The 16,332-nt window shown below is 40.3% G+C and overlaps 1 protein-coding gene across 1 annotated transcript in view; it reads right to left on the bottom strand.

Moving 5' to 3' along the window:
• mtss1lb (MTSS I-BAR domain containing 2b) overlaps nucleotides 1-16,332 on the bottom strand; it is a 113,352-nt gene that overhangs the window by 72,718 nt on the left and 24,302 nt on the right. The window contains exons 2-3 of the mRNA XM_034681033.1: nucleotides 9,973-10,034; nucleotides 8,987-9,060 (exon numbers count right to left, since the gene is read on the bottom strand). Of these exons, the coding sequence (XP_034536924.1) occupies nucleotides 8,987-9,060; nucleotides 9,973-10,034 (136 nt within the window). The remainder of the gene's footprint in view (nucleotides 1-8,986; nucleotides 9,061-9,972; nucleotides 10,035-16,332) is intronic.

Here is a 16,332-nt window from a genome sequence, read left to right as displayed (position 1 = left end):
AGCGTTGCTTTACGGCGTGCCGGATCAGACACGCAGCCGGAACGCAACGGAGCGGATCAAGTGGGAGTTAACGCATTGACTAGAATAGAAACCAATCAGATCCGGGGCTGTGACGGATCGGAGACGGACTGGACACGGATCTGGTGGAATTTGGCCGTGAGTGACATTGAAATAGAAAGGAGATTTAAATGTTTAGATGGACAGCCACATGGTAACGTTTCATATTGAGGTTCTAAAAGTCCTCCATGCTGCAGTATAATGATTAAGAGCAGCTAGGTTTCTATGTAAACATTCAATGAAACCAAACAGTACCAAGCAGACATCAACAATCTGGTAGCCCTCTATCTTGGATTTATGGTGCATGCACAATACATAGAAAATTCTGCCATGTGCAATGATGTATTAAAGTCAGCATTCCACAAACCTCATTTTTCAGCTCTCCACATGAATATCAAAAAAGGAGTTTGTAAAAATCGCCACCTTGGAAGGTGTTTTCCCAAAACCTCCATATTCAGTTCAATTAATCTGTTTACATGAGGACAGAAGAACAACAAGCAAAGACTATGCTTTCAAGAATGTCTACATACATGTGGAAGGTTAAGGGATTCTTAATTTACCTTATTGACCTTGACCTTGTAACCACATGACTCAGCAATCATTGAGTAGTGATCTCATAAACATTACAGGGCATCTTGCTAACAGATAGTGTGACTGAGCCCTTTAAAATCATTGCAACATCATTAAGTGTATGAAGTACATATTTAGCTTTTTTTCATTTTATTTTGTCTTTTAATGGAAAAACAACAGCTAGATATAAATACATGTTTTTTTAATCTTCCCCCTAATGTCATTTTTATGTGTTTATTCATCTGTCTCAATGAAGGATTGTAGCTTATAGTCTCTCTGCACCTAAAGAGCTTGTGACTTGTGTCTTTTGATGTTTTGAGGCACCTTAAGCTTGCATGATTTAAAGTACTTTAACTGAGCTGAGCATATGGCTGCTTCATTTCCTTGATTTGTTTGGAGGAAAAGAAGAAGATCCACTTTCATGTCACCTGTGATGTAGTTTTTTTAATAGCAAGCATTTCTATAAAGTGTTATGAAAAAAAGGCGTGAGCTGGAACAGCAACAGAAACAGCTAACAGAATGAAGCCTTTAACATGCCTCCACCTTCTTCTTTCTTAATGTGGGAACATCCAAGAAATGAAGAGATGGTTCATTTTAGCAGTCATGGTCGTGTTCTTGTCTAAGTATATTTTGAACATGTACTAAATATGGTCCTTAAATTACACTTCGGTTAATCCACATTGAAAATGCAGCTGAACCTGATGTCAGAGTGCAGACTTGGTTATCTCACTATTTCACAGGCTGAAGGATGAAGTGGATGCAGCTCTGTATTTGCATGCATGACAGCATGCATGCTTATAAGTGTATATATGTGTGTGTGTTTGTGTGTGTGTGTGTGTGTGTGTGTATGTGTGTGGGTATTAATAAGATTTATGATATTCATTCCGAAACCTTGTAATAAGATGCAGGCAGGCAGTCTGGCAATAAAACCACAAGACATTCTGTACCATCAGATCATCATCCTCATCATCTCTCTCTCTCTCCCTCTCTGTCTCTGTCTCCCTCTCTCTCTCTCACACACACACACACACACACACACACACACAGTGGCACTTTACTGCTGTTCCGTGTGCCAACTGTGCATAGTGAGAGTCCTGGGAATGACCCCAGTTTTACTGCTGCTGCTGCTGCTGCTGCTGCAGAGAGAGAGTGTGCAGAATATAAAGAGAGGGAGACAGAGTCAGACAGACACACACACTAAAAATATTAATGCCACCAGGAGAATAAAGACAGACACAGTAAAAATAGAAAAAAGGTACACAACTGTTTCCCTTTAGTGTTAAAGACTTCTCAGAGTCATGTGCCAAATCACCAGTGACCAACTCTCAAGTTACATGAGTTTTTCAGACACTTATTTTTATGTCTCCCAAAACATTACTTAACAGCAACAAGGTTTCATGTTCAAGACGGGTCTACTACAACTCTGTTAAGCTTTGTCTGTCATGTAAAACGCATGGAGGCGGGATGGAGGGGTGAAGTCATTCTGCCACTGAATTGACATCACAGTGAGTCAGAAAGGTGAAACAGTCACTTTAAACATCAGAGCTGCCAGTACAGAACACTGCTGTGTACTTTGTATGTAGATAAGTGTGTCTGTATGTGAGGATTGTGCTGTTTGTCAAGGTCTTGTGCCTCTCATGCTTCCACTACACTGTAATGATATGTGAAATGTAACATGATGTGACACAATTATTATTATAGGGTTCAATGTAAATATATCAACGGGTAGTGATAGTAAGACCTTAGAGACAGAGCTGTGTATTATGCTGTCTTAGTATTACAATTTGTATTCTTAAAGGTTGGTAGTCATGGAAAACTAGCATGAATCTGAATGTAGCATTTCCTCAGGACTCAGTCTAACCCCTCCCCCCCTCCCCTTGGAGCTTCTCCAAAACGGCGCCCCAGCTCACATGCACGAGCGCCACTGATTCACGACCATATGATGGTGACTGATTCAAAACCGGTCCTCAGCACATGGTTTGTGTTTTGCACTACGTCGAACTCATGTAAGAAAACACCAAAACATTCTCATAGTGAAAGTTAAAAACACAAACAAACATGTAATGTATGCGCAGGAGGCGGGCAGAACGGCAGGATGGGATTTGATTGGTTTCATCATTTAGCTCCTGATGGCAGGGATTGGTTGGTGTTTTCCCAGGTTTACTCCGGCTGTAGATAGCAGCTTTTTTTTACCTCTTTTTTTAAGAACACATTATGTATTGATTACCATCAGGACAGAAAGATCATTTTAACCAGTATAACAAAAAGTGGATCTAAATCTGATTACCAACCCCAGCTTTAAATGAGAGCTTTTGAAATTATATTCTTCTACTATTTCCATTTAACCTTTGTGCACACTGGAAATGAAAAATGTTTGAGTGCTATTTAGATGATGAATGTTAGAATAAAGAGTCCACTTCAAGGGTTTTGTGAAAATATGGTACAACTGAAGTGAAGTGTTATAATGTGGTGATTTTTTTTATTTCACACATTTTAGTAAATCTTTAGTAAATTAGATGGATATATTTGAAATTGCACCAGTTTATGACGAGAGTAGTGGCACAAAGATGCGGCTATTATCAGACAAAAGAATGCACAACAAAGTCAAGAAAGGCACAGATTCAAAATCTCACAAAGAGTTACTTCAAAAAGAAAAGGGTTTTCACCAAGTGTGGTTCTCCTGGAAATATTTCTGCATGATCTAAGAAATGAATTATCAGCAATTAAGTCTGCAGCAATCTATTTATGGGCCCTCTACTTTAGTTTTATCACAGATGTGAAGCTTCAATTCAAACAATCTGAGGCTGGTTTGAAAAGAAACGAGACACTAAAAGATCTCACACACAGATCTGAGTTCTTCAATGATCAAAATACTTAAAAAGATAAGTGAGTAAACAAAAGTTGTAAATGTCTCTGTTTGTTAGTGTGCATGTATTAAGCAGTTGTATTATCATTATCTGTACTGAGAGACAGAGTCTGTGGTCCAACTCTGCACCAGAACGGCCAATGAGATCAATGAACCTGGCAGCTTTAAAACACAGATGGAGGAGCAGCCGAATTTGGACACTCAATCTTCAATGTGCTAATTTTCAGCATTTTTACCAAAAAAAAGTCACACTTTTCCAGCCAAGAGGAAAGAGACACAAAATCAGTCATATTCAAAATCCTAAAACTGAGTACAAACTGTTTGTCTAGACTGGACATCTGTGACTGTGTTATACTGAGAGAGTGATGAAGAGGAGTTGTTAAAAAAAGCGACAGATAAATAGGTCATTAATATGGGACACACTAACCACACTCACACACACACACTCACATGCAGTTGTGTGCCCAGGGGAGAATGACTGTGTGGGTCACATGAGGGGAGAGGAGAGCACATCTGAGAGTGAACTCAGGTTCACCCCACACCAGGGGACTCACACACATTCACACATTTCCTCCTGCTGGATTTCACCTACTTGCTAAATCTGTGTTTCACACACACACACCATCACTCACAGGAAAAACTGTTTCTGTCACCCACTTAACTTCCTCTTCCAACTTCAACGGCTTTATAGGGAAACTGAATGTACTTGGTGTCTTTACATCAGCTGAAAACAAGGCCTGGCTCTGATCCAGCAGGAACAAACACAAGTCCCTTTACTGTGAAGAATTTTAAATAATCCAACAGAAATAGAGTATTAAAAATTACATGGCACATGACTGTGGATAATCTAGATTTACGTTCCCTGTTCCCAACATTTCTGGAGCTCATGGGTATTTTTTCTGAAAGTCAAAGGAGCTCATGTTTCCTAACTTCTGCAGAAAATGTTATTTCATTGCTCAGATCCACTTCGTCATAGGACCTTTCAGAAAATGTAAAAAAGAATAGGCTGGCGCAAGTTTGTAGGTTGCACCAAGTCTAGCTCCTCACTGAGCTCTGCAATGCTTTGAGCTAAATGCTAATAATACGATGCTAATATCCTCACATGATGATGCTAACATGTTTACAATGTACAATCAGAGTCACTCCAAGGAGATGGCCTACTGAAAGTTATTTCCTGTATGTCTGTTAGGTTGCAAGGATCATGCCTTTGTCTCTTACTCCATAGTCCATCCATCCATCCTTTTAATCCCACTTATCCAGGGTCACAATGGCAACAGGCTAAGCAAGTAGACCTAGACATCCCTTGGTGGTTCAGATGCCAGAACCACCTCCACTGGATCATTTTGATATGAAGAAGACAGCTGCTATTTCAAACACAGATGGCAGTAATATTGGGAACAAAAAACTTTTCATGGAGCCAGAAAACGATTCATACAATCAGTGTTTTGGTTATAGAATATCTGTAATAATCTCTTGTATCTGATTGAATTTGTAGTCACACAATATTTCAAGTCGAGTCAAGTCAAAGTTTATTTATACGGCACATTTAGAGCAACCAGTTGCCACAGTATTAAATAAAATAATACATGTTAATAGTTTTGGGGTAAACATGAACAATAAAAGTGCAATAACTTACACAATAAATAAACAATAGATTAGAGAAAAATATAGTTACATTTATGTCAGGATGACTAGCTCAACTGGAGTCAAAAGCCAACACAAAGAGGTAACAGAGATTCAAAGTTCTCAAAGGTCTGTGCAGTTCTAATGTCAAAAGCTAGAGTGTTCCACAGGATGGGAACAGCCACCACAAAAGCTCTGTCATCCAGAGTGTTGACCTCAATGATAGAACCAGAGCATGTTGGTGCATCAGCTAAGACAGGTGTGTTGGTATTTCCGTCTCTGTAGAAATGCTGGACAAATGAACAGTGCTATCTAAAGGGCAATGCCTCCACAGCAAAGAGAAGATCCTGACAGATATCCGATGTTTTAGACTGTTGTCAATTTTGGAGGGACATATTTGATCACCAATATGGCAGCTAATAGAGTGAATATTGTAGATGGATCATTTCAGCCCAGATCTTCCTTCAAAGCTGAACTAATAAGAAAATGAAAACGTAGAGGTTCTCAGAAGGTTGCTTTCTTAAGCAGTTAGAATATAGCAAAGTCTTCTGCATTATATATTATACAGCAACTTTTACACTTGTTTCATATCAGAAACAGCCTTTCCAATACTTCTGTGACTCTCCATAGTGCATAATAATTCCTGCTAACTAATCTCTCAACCAGACTCCTGAGAGAAGTCTCTGTAAAGATCAGCCACAGACTTAAAGTGTTCATCTTGATTCAGTGTCAATATATTTAATAGCTCTGCAATGCCTTTAGACTTCAAAAGCGTGGCCATTATGACTCCCAGAAATGTTCTGAGTATGATCATCAGCAAGCTTTATTTTTATTTTGTTTACGCAGCTGATGAATATTCCTCAGTGAAAATAAAATGTGGTTGTCACGCTAAATGGAAACAGCCAGCACAGGCACATAAAGAGGAGAGTCAGTACAAAAGCAGAGCGCAGGATCATCAGTACCCTTTGGGCTTGCCTTACACACACACACACACACACACACACACACACACACACACACACACATGCTGTAATAAGTAGCACATTGATATAGAGAATGGCAGGAAGACAGAGAGCATCATTATTGCTGCCGTCTTCTGCCTCCATCCATTTAACGAATCTATTAGAGAACATCACAGACTGAGAAAGAGCAGAGCACTGTGCAGCAATGTGACAAATGGACTCGAGCAGGAGTGACTCATCAGTACAGAAAGTACAAAGAGCCTCTGATGCACACGCTGCATCTTCGTGCAAACTTCATTTATGTTTTATTTTAGACTCTGTGTGTGTGTGTGTGTGTGTGTGTGTGTGTGTGTGTGCGTGTGTGCGTGTGTCTGTGTGTGTGTGGCAGGGGTAGCAGCATATGTAATGAGCTGACAGAGCTCAGTGATTTCCTGTCTGGCCTGTAAAAGCAGCACGAGTCTCTTCCTGCATCCTCCTCTGTAAGATCCCACCTGGGGCTGCAAACACACACACACACGCACACACGCACACACACACACACACTGTCTGGCAGCTGCATCTAATAATATACAACAGGAGGAGAAGTTCCCTCTATCACAGCCTCAGCCGTCTCTTCCCTCAGTTTGCCACAGCGTTCAGATTGCCCTCAGTGGGCGCAGAGTGTTTGTCTGACCTTCTCAGCTCTCAGCCCACACACATCAGAACCGGAGCCCAGCTTTAAGCCCACACAGTGGATATCAAGAGCGTCAAGAAAAAGCTGAAAATCCAATCCATCTGCAGCCCGTTCTCACTCCCAGCAAGTCAAATCCAGCAGCTCATTTAGTGGTCCAACACTTTCAAACATGAAAGTGTTTACTGATATGATTAAATATTGAACTCAGGTTAAACAGCAGAAGGCTGAAGTCTGAAAAGTGGCAGCTAGGGGTGACTGGAGTGATGAGTCAAACAAAAATGAAGCTTGTACCCAGGATGGGGTTGAATTCCTGGGTGTAAACCTATCAGTGTCAACTTCATTTATAAAAGTATGACGTCTTTTGAATATAACTAAGTGCATTATTTTGGTGTATTATTCGTTCATTATGCTAGAGCTCCTGTAGGAAACTTTCAGTTTGTATCAAATTCGGCATCGCCTGTGGACCGATCCAAATTTGATGCAAACTGAAAGTTTCCTTAGGGAGCTATAGCAGTTTTCAGACAACACTCCAGTCCTTACACATGTCCAGGGCAAGATCAGTGCTAAGGGTTTGTCTGATAAAAAGTTTCATCCTGCTCTTGATTAACAGTCAATCATTAAACTCCTGGGCTATATCTGAAATCACAAAGCCACTCACTTTTCCTCACTACCTTCCTGCTGAGTTTCATGTAGTAGACTAATTCGTGAGCTCAAACAACTTTCACAAACCACTTGCCATCTTTCTGGACGCCGATAATGACATCATTGCTATCACATAATTGAAAGGAGTAAAGTAGCACTGTCCAAGATCAATAAAACTATGGCATGAACTTTAGTGATCACTTATAAAATACTGAGTGGATTTTACAAATAATTTAAGCTTATGAATTAATAGATTTTTTAAATATACCGTAACCCTGATTTTGGGCCACAACACATTTATTCGTCTCATGCACGCTGATTACAGTCTCCTTTCATCATCATCATCATCATCATCATCATCACCATCATCATCATAAGGAGAAAGTGACACATCTGTGGCAAAACAGCTTCATTTCAGACAAAATGCGTACAGAAATGTACTTTTCTGGCTGCGATCCTCACAATCTTTGATCACATGATGGTACATATTGCTAGGTTAGTGACCATCGGCCATACTTTTCACTATGCATTGTGGGACACAATGAGTCCACTGTAGGGAAAAGTTATGTTGACCCATAATTCACACACCATCACAAATTAGCAAATTCCCCTTACAGCACACTGTATGGTGAGTAGTAAGTGTTTTTGAGCAAAGCCATAGTGAATCTTTGCTGTGGATAGTGTAATAATAAATAAAGGCTGATTCAGCATCATACTGTTTAAAACTTCATCTGACATTGACCCAGCAGCTGTAGTCACGAGCGTTAAAAATGACCGCATATTCAGTCATGTTGCTGATGGTCTGGTTTGCTTTTGTAGGTCAGGAGCATCAGTATTCATTCACTCTCCTTTGATATAACATTTAAATTACATCATGCCCTTCAGCTACCAAAGGGATGTTCATATATGGCACCAGCACCCCACAGGGTGTTTGTTAATGCTGCAAGTCCAAAACTCATAAAAGGTGCAGTCTGGAAGTTGAATATCCATCACTGCTGTCTTGATGGTGTCCTGTGCGTGCAAATCTGAAACTGAGGTGTCAGGGAACAAAGCTTCTGAAATTGATGAACTGGACGTGAGAACGTGTTGCTAAATGACTGCACTCATGATGTTTAGTCTCATTAACAGATATGATGACCTTGCATAAACTGTCAACAACAACATCTTCCAGCAAAAAGCCCCGCCATCCAAAAAACTCATCCTGTCCGCTACCCACTTGAACCCCAAACTGATCTATTGCATTAAGAAGTCTAAAAATGTTTCTCCTGCTACTGCAGAGATTCCTTGTGTTGACTTCTTCATCGTGTTTGTCTGAGTAAATAGTGCAGTGCGGATGCTTTGAAGTTTGTGAACAAAGTGTATCTGGAGGCTGCTGGAAACACTTTCATCAGTCAGCGGGGAATTTAGTCGACAGCTTGATGATATCGCAACCACATTCCTGACAGTGCCGCCATGTGGAGGCTGCTCCAGAGGAGCAATACCGGAGAACACAGCTGTGTATATTTTCTGACACACACACACACACACACACACACACACACACACGCACACACACACACACACACACACAGACACACACAGGTGTTGCCTTACCTCTAGTATTAGTAGCCATGTCTGCCACCTTCTGAAAGGCATCCAGGAAGGCCACAGCAGCCAGCACAGTGGTTCTACGTCAACAGAAAACACTCATTACTTCACATCAAGAGTCTGATGGTTCAGGTTTTCTTCATAAGCATCCACTACTGACTGGTTTGTATGTTCAGTGGGCAGGTTTACCACCAGTATAATATTGATTTAGTGACTGAATCAATGACTTTGATAGGGGTGAATTAAAAAAAAAAGTGATGCTGTATTGAAGTGATACCATTATTTTCAACCTCTACAGCTTTATGCTCCCTGTCCACAGCTACATAAAAACAGTAGCATGCTTTATTTATACATACATACTTAAAAATCATAGACAATTGTAATGTTCAGTTCTGTTTCCTATAAACTGATCTTGGAAAAGTCTACTCAGTATCTTCTGTTCTTGAAAAAAGAAGGATGTCTTAACTCAAAAAAACTGAACATGTACATTTTGCTCACACCATGGTTAGTTTTCTTTCTCACTACAAGTAATTCAGGTCTTTACTTTTGCTTACAACATCATGAAAAAGTATGTTTAATTGGACTTGTCAGTTATTTGTTGCTGATATCATGATGATGGTATTTTTTTTACTGGAAATAAGCTAAAACCCTTACAGCAGAGGCATTTATTCATCCATTCAGATATTATTTAAAGTAAAGATTAATATCCAATGATATTACTAAATGTGCATGACATCAAATAGTAGTCTGAATGATTTTTAAAGTACATTTATGCAAATCACTGTAAAAGAATGAGTTCTTGTGAACAAAAAGAAAATCTGTCACCAGTATAAGAGAAATAAAGAAAACAGTACAGCAGGTCTGAAGTCATATTTCATTATACAGTATATTGTCTGTTTATTTTACCCATAACTGAAAAAAATATCAAAAGAATATTGATACATCTTGTTTGTTTGACTGTTTTTTTATGTGGTGTTGTAAGAGAAACTCACCGGAGCTGGGAATGCAGCTTGGTGGCCTTGGCGCTGAAGTCCTCCCACACAGGATAGGAGCACTGAGGACACACAGACAACAATACACATTAGTACTGACAGATAAAACACATTCACTGATACAACATTTCAACAAAAATGTATATTCTATTCTAACAAACTTCACTCCAGACTTTGAAGTGGAAGCGTTTTTTTTAGATATAGTCTGAGGCTAGGCCCCTCGGAGAAGGCAGACCCCTGGCTCATATCTGACCCTCTCTCGCCAGTTTCCTCCTCCTCCTCCTCCTCCTCCTCCTCCTCCTCCTCCTCCTCCTCTTCCTCCTCCTCATCATCATCATCATCATCATCATCCTCTGTCCTATCCTATCAATAAAGGTATGCCAAAAACAATAAAGTCAAATATTTTACCAAGCCCTACACTCTTTGTCCTCCTCTGAACCTCTCCACCTTTTATCAACTTCTGTCATGAATTCAGAATTCTCTTTGTACTAAACTCCACCCACACACCCCTTCATCCCACTCCCTGCTTCACACCCCATACCCTCCTTTATCACCCTTTTTCAACCTCTCCCCTTATCCCCCAAAACTGCAGCACCCCCTCTCCTCCTTATGAAGCTGACTGTATCTACCAAAACACACACACACACACACACGCACGCACACGCACGCACACACATATACTGTATATACAGAACACTTGACATCTGCTGGCATCAGGCAGCATCAAAGGGTTCAACTGGAGCAGCCAGGAACACAATTCAGATCTGTGTCTCTAATGGATGCTGCTCCCCCATCATCCCACCTTTATACAGACTCATATATCTCATCCCACACACACACACACACACACACATGCACACAAGCACACACACACACACACCTCACTCATATTACATTACACTTGATCCAGTTTAACTTTTAACCCTGTTACATGCTTGATAATTGTGTGTATGGGGGGGGGTGAGTGACTAAAATATCTTGACTCCAAAATATCTTCTACAGCAACCAGAAGTTGATTTTTACTAATAAATACTGAAAGAGGGACTTAAGGAAACACAAAGAGTTTTTAAAGGAGGCAAACCAGGGGCAAGAAAGAAGGAAATGTGTGTGTTCTGTGTGTTTTTGTGCGTGTGTGCTGGGGGTGGGGCATCCTGTCGTGATGTCAGACTGGCACAGACAGTGAGGGCTGTGCACTCTTTGATCTGGCCTGTTTGATGTGGTTTAATTTGGTCTGAAATCACAGTCCCATTTCCCCTTGGTACAGAAAGCTACCCCCACCACGCACCACACACACACACACACACACACACTCGCGCTCTCACCCTGCTCCCTTCCTTTGCAGGCTGTTTGAAGTGCCCCATGCAGCTTAAGTAGTGTGGATAGGAGATAACGCAAAGTGCAACCCTCCTCCTTGTACACACACACCCCCAACACACACACACTCACACACACCCACGAAATGAAAAATATGAGCACCCCGCATCTCATTAGCATATTTCAGGCATTTCAATCCAGTAAAGACGCTGGTGGCAAGTGACCGAGTGATGATTGAGGGTGTGAGTGCGTGTGTGAAAAATGATACTAACCATGCAGGCTGTTCCCACACACACTCTGAGGATTACCTTAGGCATCTAAGGACGACCTGAAACATTTTAACCTTTGACCAAACTCACTTTCATATGAAGGAGAACCAAGGAAATGGAGCAGGAGTGTGAACATGTACAGCATGATGAACACGGTAGTAATCCTGCAGGATGTGCTGTACATGTAAATGTAAATCTTAGACACATTGGTGTAATAACATTAAACATGTAAATCCAATATCTCATGTCTCACAATGATATATTGCTGTATGGATATTTTTTCCAACTTCTAGTTAGCACTGAAGAGACATAAGCTGTCCTAACTTTGTCTGTTGTATCTCTTTCTCTGTTGCCTCCAGAACAGGTGAAGAGACACTACACTTTTATAATGTATGTAAGGAATAGAGAGAGAGAAATATCATCAATGTTCTTATTAATAGCAGACACCTATCTTATATGGACAAACAATAGAAACACTGAAATGATCAGCAAATACCCTTAACAGGCCACTCAGGTCTGCTCGATGTGTGGGGAACACTATCGGTGCAGACTTGGACTCAAGTCACACTAAAGTTGCACACTAACATAACTTAGACTTGATCCTTAAAGGTTCGATACTCGACTCTGACTGTCTCATCAATGTTAGGAGCTGAATATCATCCCCTTCTGTGATGCGTAAACTTCTGCATCTGGTATGCAAACAGACACAGCTGACACGATGACAAACACATCACATGTAGCTGCAAGAATAAATTGTTTCCCACTCACAGACCATAACTGGGCAGGATGCTCAATCTGATTTATCATGTCTACATTGCAGGTGACCCAAGAGACAGAAAGACACCTCTTTCAGATCATCTTTCAGTACATTGCTGCTGTTAATGCAATGATTGAGGTCAGTGTCTTGTGTTCAGTATAAGGCTTATCATAACCCTGTTTCAACAGTGTTGGGTAGCTGGTTGCTGCACTACTAGTTTTAAACCATGCATTCAAGAGCATCATTCACACACGGATCAGGAGTGATCTGAACAATGACATATTTATCAAGGCGTCTTTATCAAACGTGCTGCTGATAAGTCAAAAAAGCAGACAAAGTTAAAGGAACAGGGGGAAGCTGGCAGGACACGCTAAAAGAGATGTGCAGAGGTGCACGTGTCAACAGTGGATCAAGGGATAGCTAGGGGTGCTCCCCATGTTATGACTGTTTTTTGTTTGTTTTTGGTATTAACTGAAACTATAAGAAACTTGAGACTTGCCCCTAAGAGACTTGAAACTTGATTTGGACTTGCAAAAGGTAAATTGCACCCATCTCTAACTTCGTAACAACGACCAAGAAAACTCAAAAAGCACATTTGATCACATATTTTATCTCACCGACAAAAAAAATGCCCCTTACTCATGATGGTTATCTTGTTTTGGATCACAATGACTGTCCCAGCTGTCTTTGGGCGAGAGGCAGGGTACAATCTGGAGCCAAACACATGGCCAACATACTGTATAGAAAGATGACCAGACACACTCACACCTACAGACAGTTCAGAGTAGGCTTAGGTGAGTAGTCCAACAACCTACCGCCCAGAGAAAACCCACATATGCAAGCTCCACACAAACAGGCTCCAGCTGGGAACCAGGAACCTTGCAGTTGGCAACTGCACTAACCGCCGCAGCCTCCCTTATGTTCATCAACCCTTTGAGGCACTTTCACATATCCAGTAGTTAGAAAACAAGGAATGTAGGTCAAATCGACACCTTACAAGCTATACAACATAACATGGCCTTTGTTGTGAAATGACATCAGTCAATAAAATGAAATCATTAATCCGGGTGTCATACAAAGTACTAAAGCAGAAAGAGTATCACTAATAGTGAAGTAGATACTGATAAATTTCACCTAGCTACAGATGTCAGTGGATGAAGGTAGCTAGGTCAAGAAACAAGCATCATGACATTAGCTCTCAGTATTAGGGTATTTAGAGAAATCAGGAATCACAGATTTGGCTTGTTCACACAAAGCTTGAACTATTTGTTTCTTTCTGTTTTGCACTAGGGTTGCAAAGGGGTGGAAAATTTCCGGTAAATTTCCACGGGAAGTTAAGCTGGGGAATTTTGGAAATATTCCAAATTGGAAACTTTCCATGGGAATTTATGGGAATTAACTGGGAATTGAGGGTATTTTAATGGAAAGGTATCATATCCAAGCACAAATATTTGCAATCCCAACAAAGTCCCATTCAAAATGTTAAATGAAAAGGCATCTTCCCTCAAGCTAGAAATCATTCTAGAAATCATCTGTGCATGTGATGGAGGAATGCACAGTGCATGTAGGGGGCATGGTTTCAATAGCCCTGCAGTAAGCAGTGTGCTATGTGCATGTGATTGAGAAATAGCATAGATATTCAATTGTACTTGCATGAAATCTGGTTGTTTATTCAGGATTATGCTAAAATATATTTTCCCCAACTATATTTAAGTTCCATATTAAGAGCCAACCTTCAATTTAGTAAAGTCCTGGTTTATTCCCGTTTATTCCCATACATTCACGTTAATTCCCATGGAAAGTTTCCAACTTTGAAAATTCCCGGAATTTTGCAACCCTATTTAGCACCTCACTAAAGTTTCAGTTTTAGTTTCATCTTTCACACTCTTATCACTTTCTATGACAGCTAGTTGTGTCCATGCGGTTACTTTTTTATTTCAGGCAATGCTACTGTTTTGACAATATTATTTAACCAAGGGAGGAAATCTGGTGAAACTATGTCAGGATCTTAGGTTATCAAAGCGGAATGCTGAGCTAAAGCTTGAAGCAGCTCAGCCCCCAAAGTTAAAAATGCTTTGTTCAGATTTTTTTTTTTTTAAATTTTTATATATATTTTTTTCTCTCTCTTAGAAGAGAAGAGCTCTGTGTATAATTCATGTCACTGTAAAATCCTTATACAAACAGCCCAGCTCATTGGCTCCCCTGCACTGCTCTGTGAATGATGACGCAGCAAAAATCAATGTGAAGCACTCATGAACTGGGAGTCAACTGGGGTCTTCTGGACAGATGACTCAGACCGCCGTCTTTTAGCAGCTTTAATAGCGTTAACAAAAGGACAGCTTGTCTTAAATAGTCATGTCTGCTGCTTGATAACTGCTGCTTTAAGGCACGACTGGAAAACTGAAATGGTGCAGTAAAAGAGGTTACAAAGCTCTCAGCCTGCAAGCATCTTGCTGCACAAAAAAATGTGTCTATAGCTTGAGTGTTTCAGCTGAAAGAGCGTGACCATAACCTCTGCGCTCACATGATTGTGGGAGTGGGAACATCACGATGGCCGAGGGGCAGAGACGTCATTGTGTGAGAGACACGGAGCAGGAGACAGTGAGTGTGTGAAAAAGCTTTTGGATTGTGTACAATTACATCACCACTTCCTGTGTCACTGAAAACCTCAGCAGGGCATGCATGACCGCCTCTAACACACTGAGACACAGACACACACATATAGATTCAAACACACAAACCACTGCTGCAACCCTGTGTAAACACACCCTATTCATTTCAATATCAGTCAAGCATCTAGTGTGGTGTATCACAATTACCAATTCAAAACATTTCATCATCCATTTAGGAGCTAAAATTAGTAAACTTTGCACTATTCACCTTGATATCCCACCTTTTCTACTTCCTTCACACCCTCCCTTACTTCCTCCTTCTTTTGTAGTCAGTATAAATCCTCACTGGCCAGCTAGTGCTGCCCCCTCCCAGTCTTATTCACTGAAGAACAATGTATTGCTCGCAGGTGGCCTACTTTTAAGAGATGAGTAAACATTGTTAACTGATCAAATTGCTCAATCAAAGCACCATTTATTTGTTTACATGCTCTTAATTTGTAAAATTCACTTGATCCTAAAAACTGCACTGGTAGCATGAAAAGCATTAAATTAAATATTCAGGCTGTTTGGATTTTGAGAAAGTTGGTATTTATACTCAGGGGAAAAAGTATTTTATGATGAACGATGACTAATATGAAGCAAACACGTGTGTCAAATTGTATCAGCTAGGACAAGGAATTAATAATAACATTTAGATCACTATCACAATAAAATAATAACACTATGGTTACTGTTATGGTTGGCAGATTCGACTGTCAGTCCTGCTGTAACTCCTAACTCCAGAAACTGTTTATGGTAAAGCTCCTCTCAGTCTTTCTTCCTCTCAGTAACATCTCCAATGTTTTATTTCAGTTCCTCCATCCCATTTTTGACTCGCCACTACTCCATCCTTTCTCTCTCTCTCTACCTCCATCTTTCCTTAGCTGTGTACATAAATTAGAAGGTTGATAAGGTTAGGATATTAAATGACCCCCCACAAGCAAAATCAGTGAGAACGGCAGGAGATATTTAGAACAAGTATGCGCAAGATTGAAAAAATATTATGTTACAAAAATATCATATCATTTACAAAAATTAAGGAGACAAGCATGTGAAAACCAATTAATTCAATTACCCCTAAAACCATAAAAAAAAATGCATCACTCCCCAGAGATGTGTAGGGAGAATGGCAACAAATAAACATCCTACCACAACAAAAAATCTTATAACATGAACAAAGTGTCAGAGTAAAATAAAGAAGCAGAATCAACATGTTTTTGCCTATATTTGTTTCTATTTTGATGAATTCATCTGCAGACCAGTCTGCTTGTGTCAGTTTGTGTTTGGAGAGAAGCAAAGGATGTGCAGAAAACAACAATTGGATCACTTTTGAGATCTGTGTTACGAGGATAGTCACCAGCAGCATCAA

Source organism: Notolabrus celidotus, chromosome 3 (assembly GCF_009762535.1).
Source record: "Notolabrus celidotus isolate fNotCel1 chromosome 3, fNotCel1.pri, whole genome shotgun sequence".
NCBI lineage: Eukaryota > Metazoa > Chordata > Actinopteri > Labriformes > Labridae > Notolabrus > Notolabrus celidotus.
Note: the sequence above shows the minus strand (reverse complement) of the source record. Positions and strands in the feature narration are given on the sequence as shown.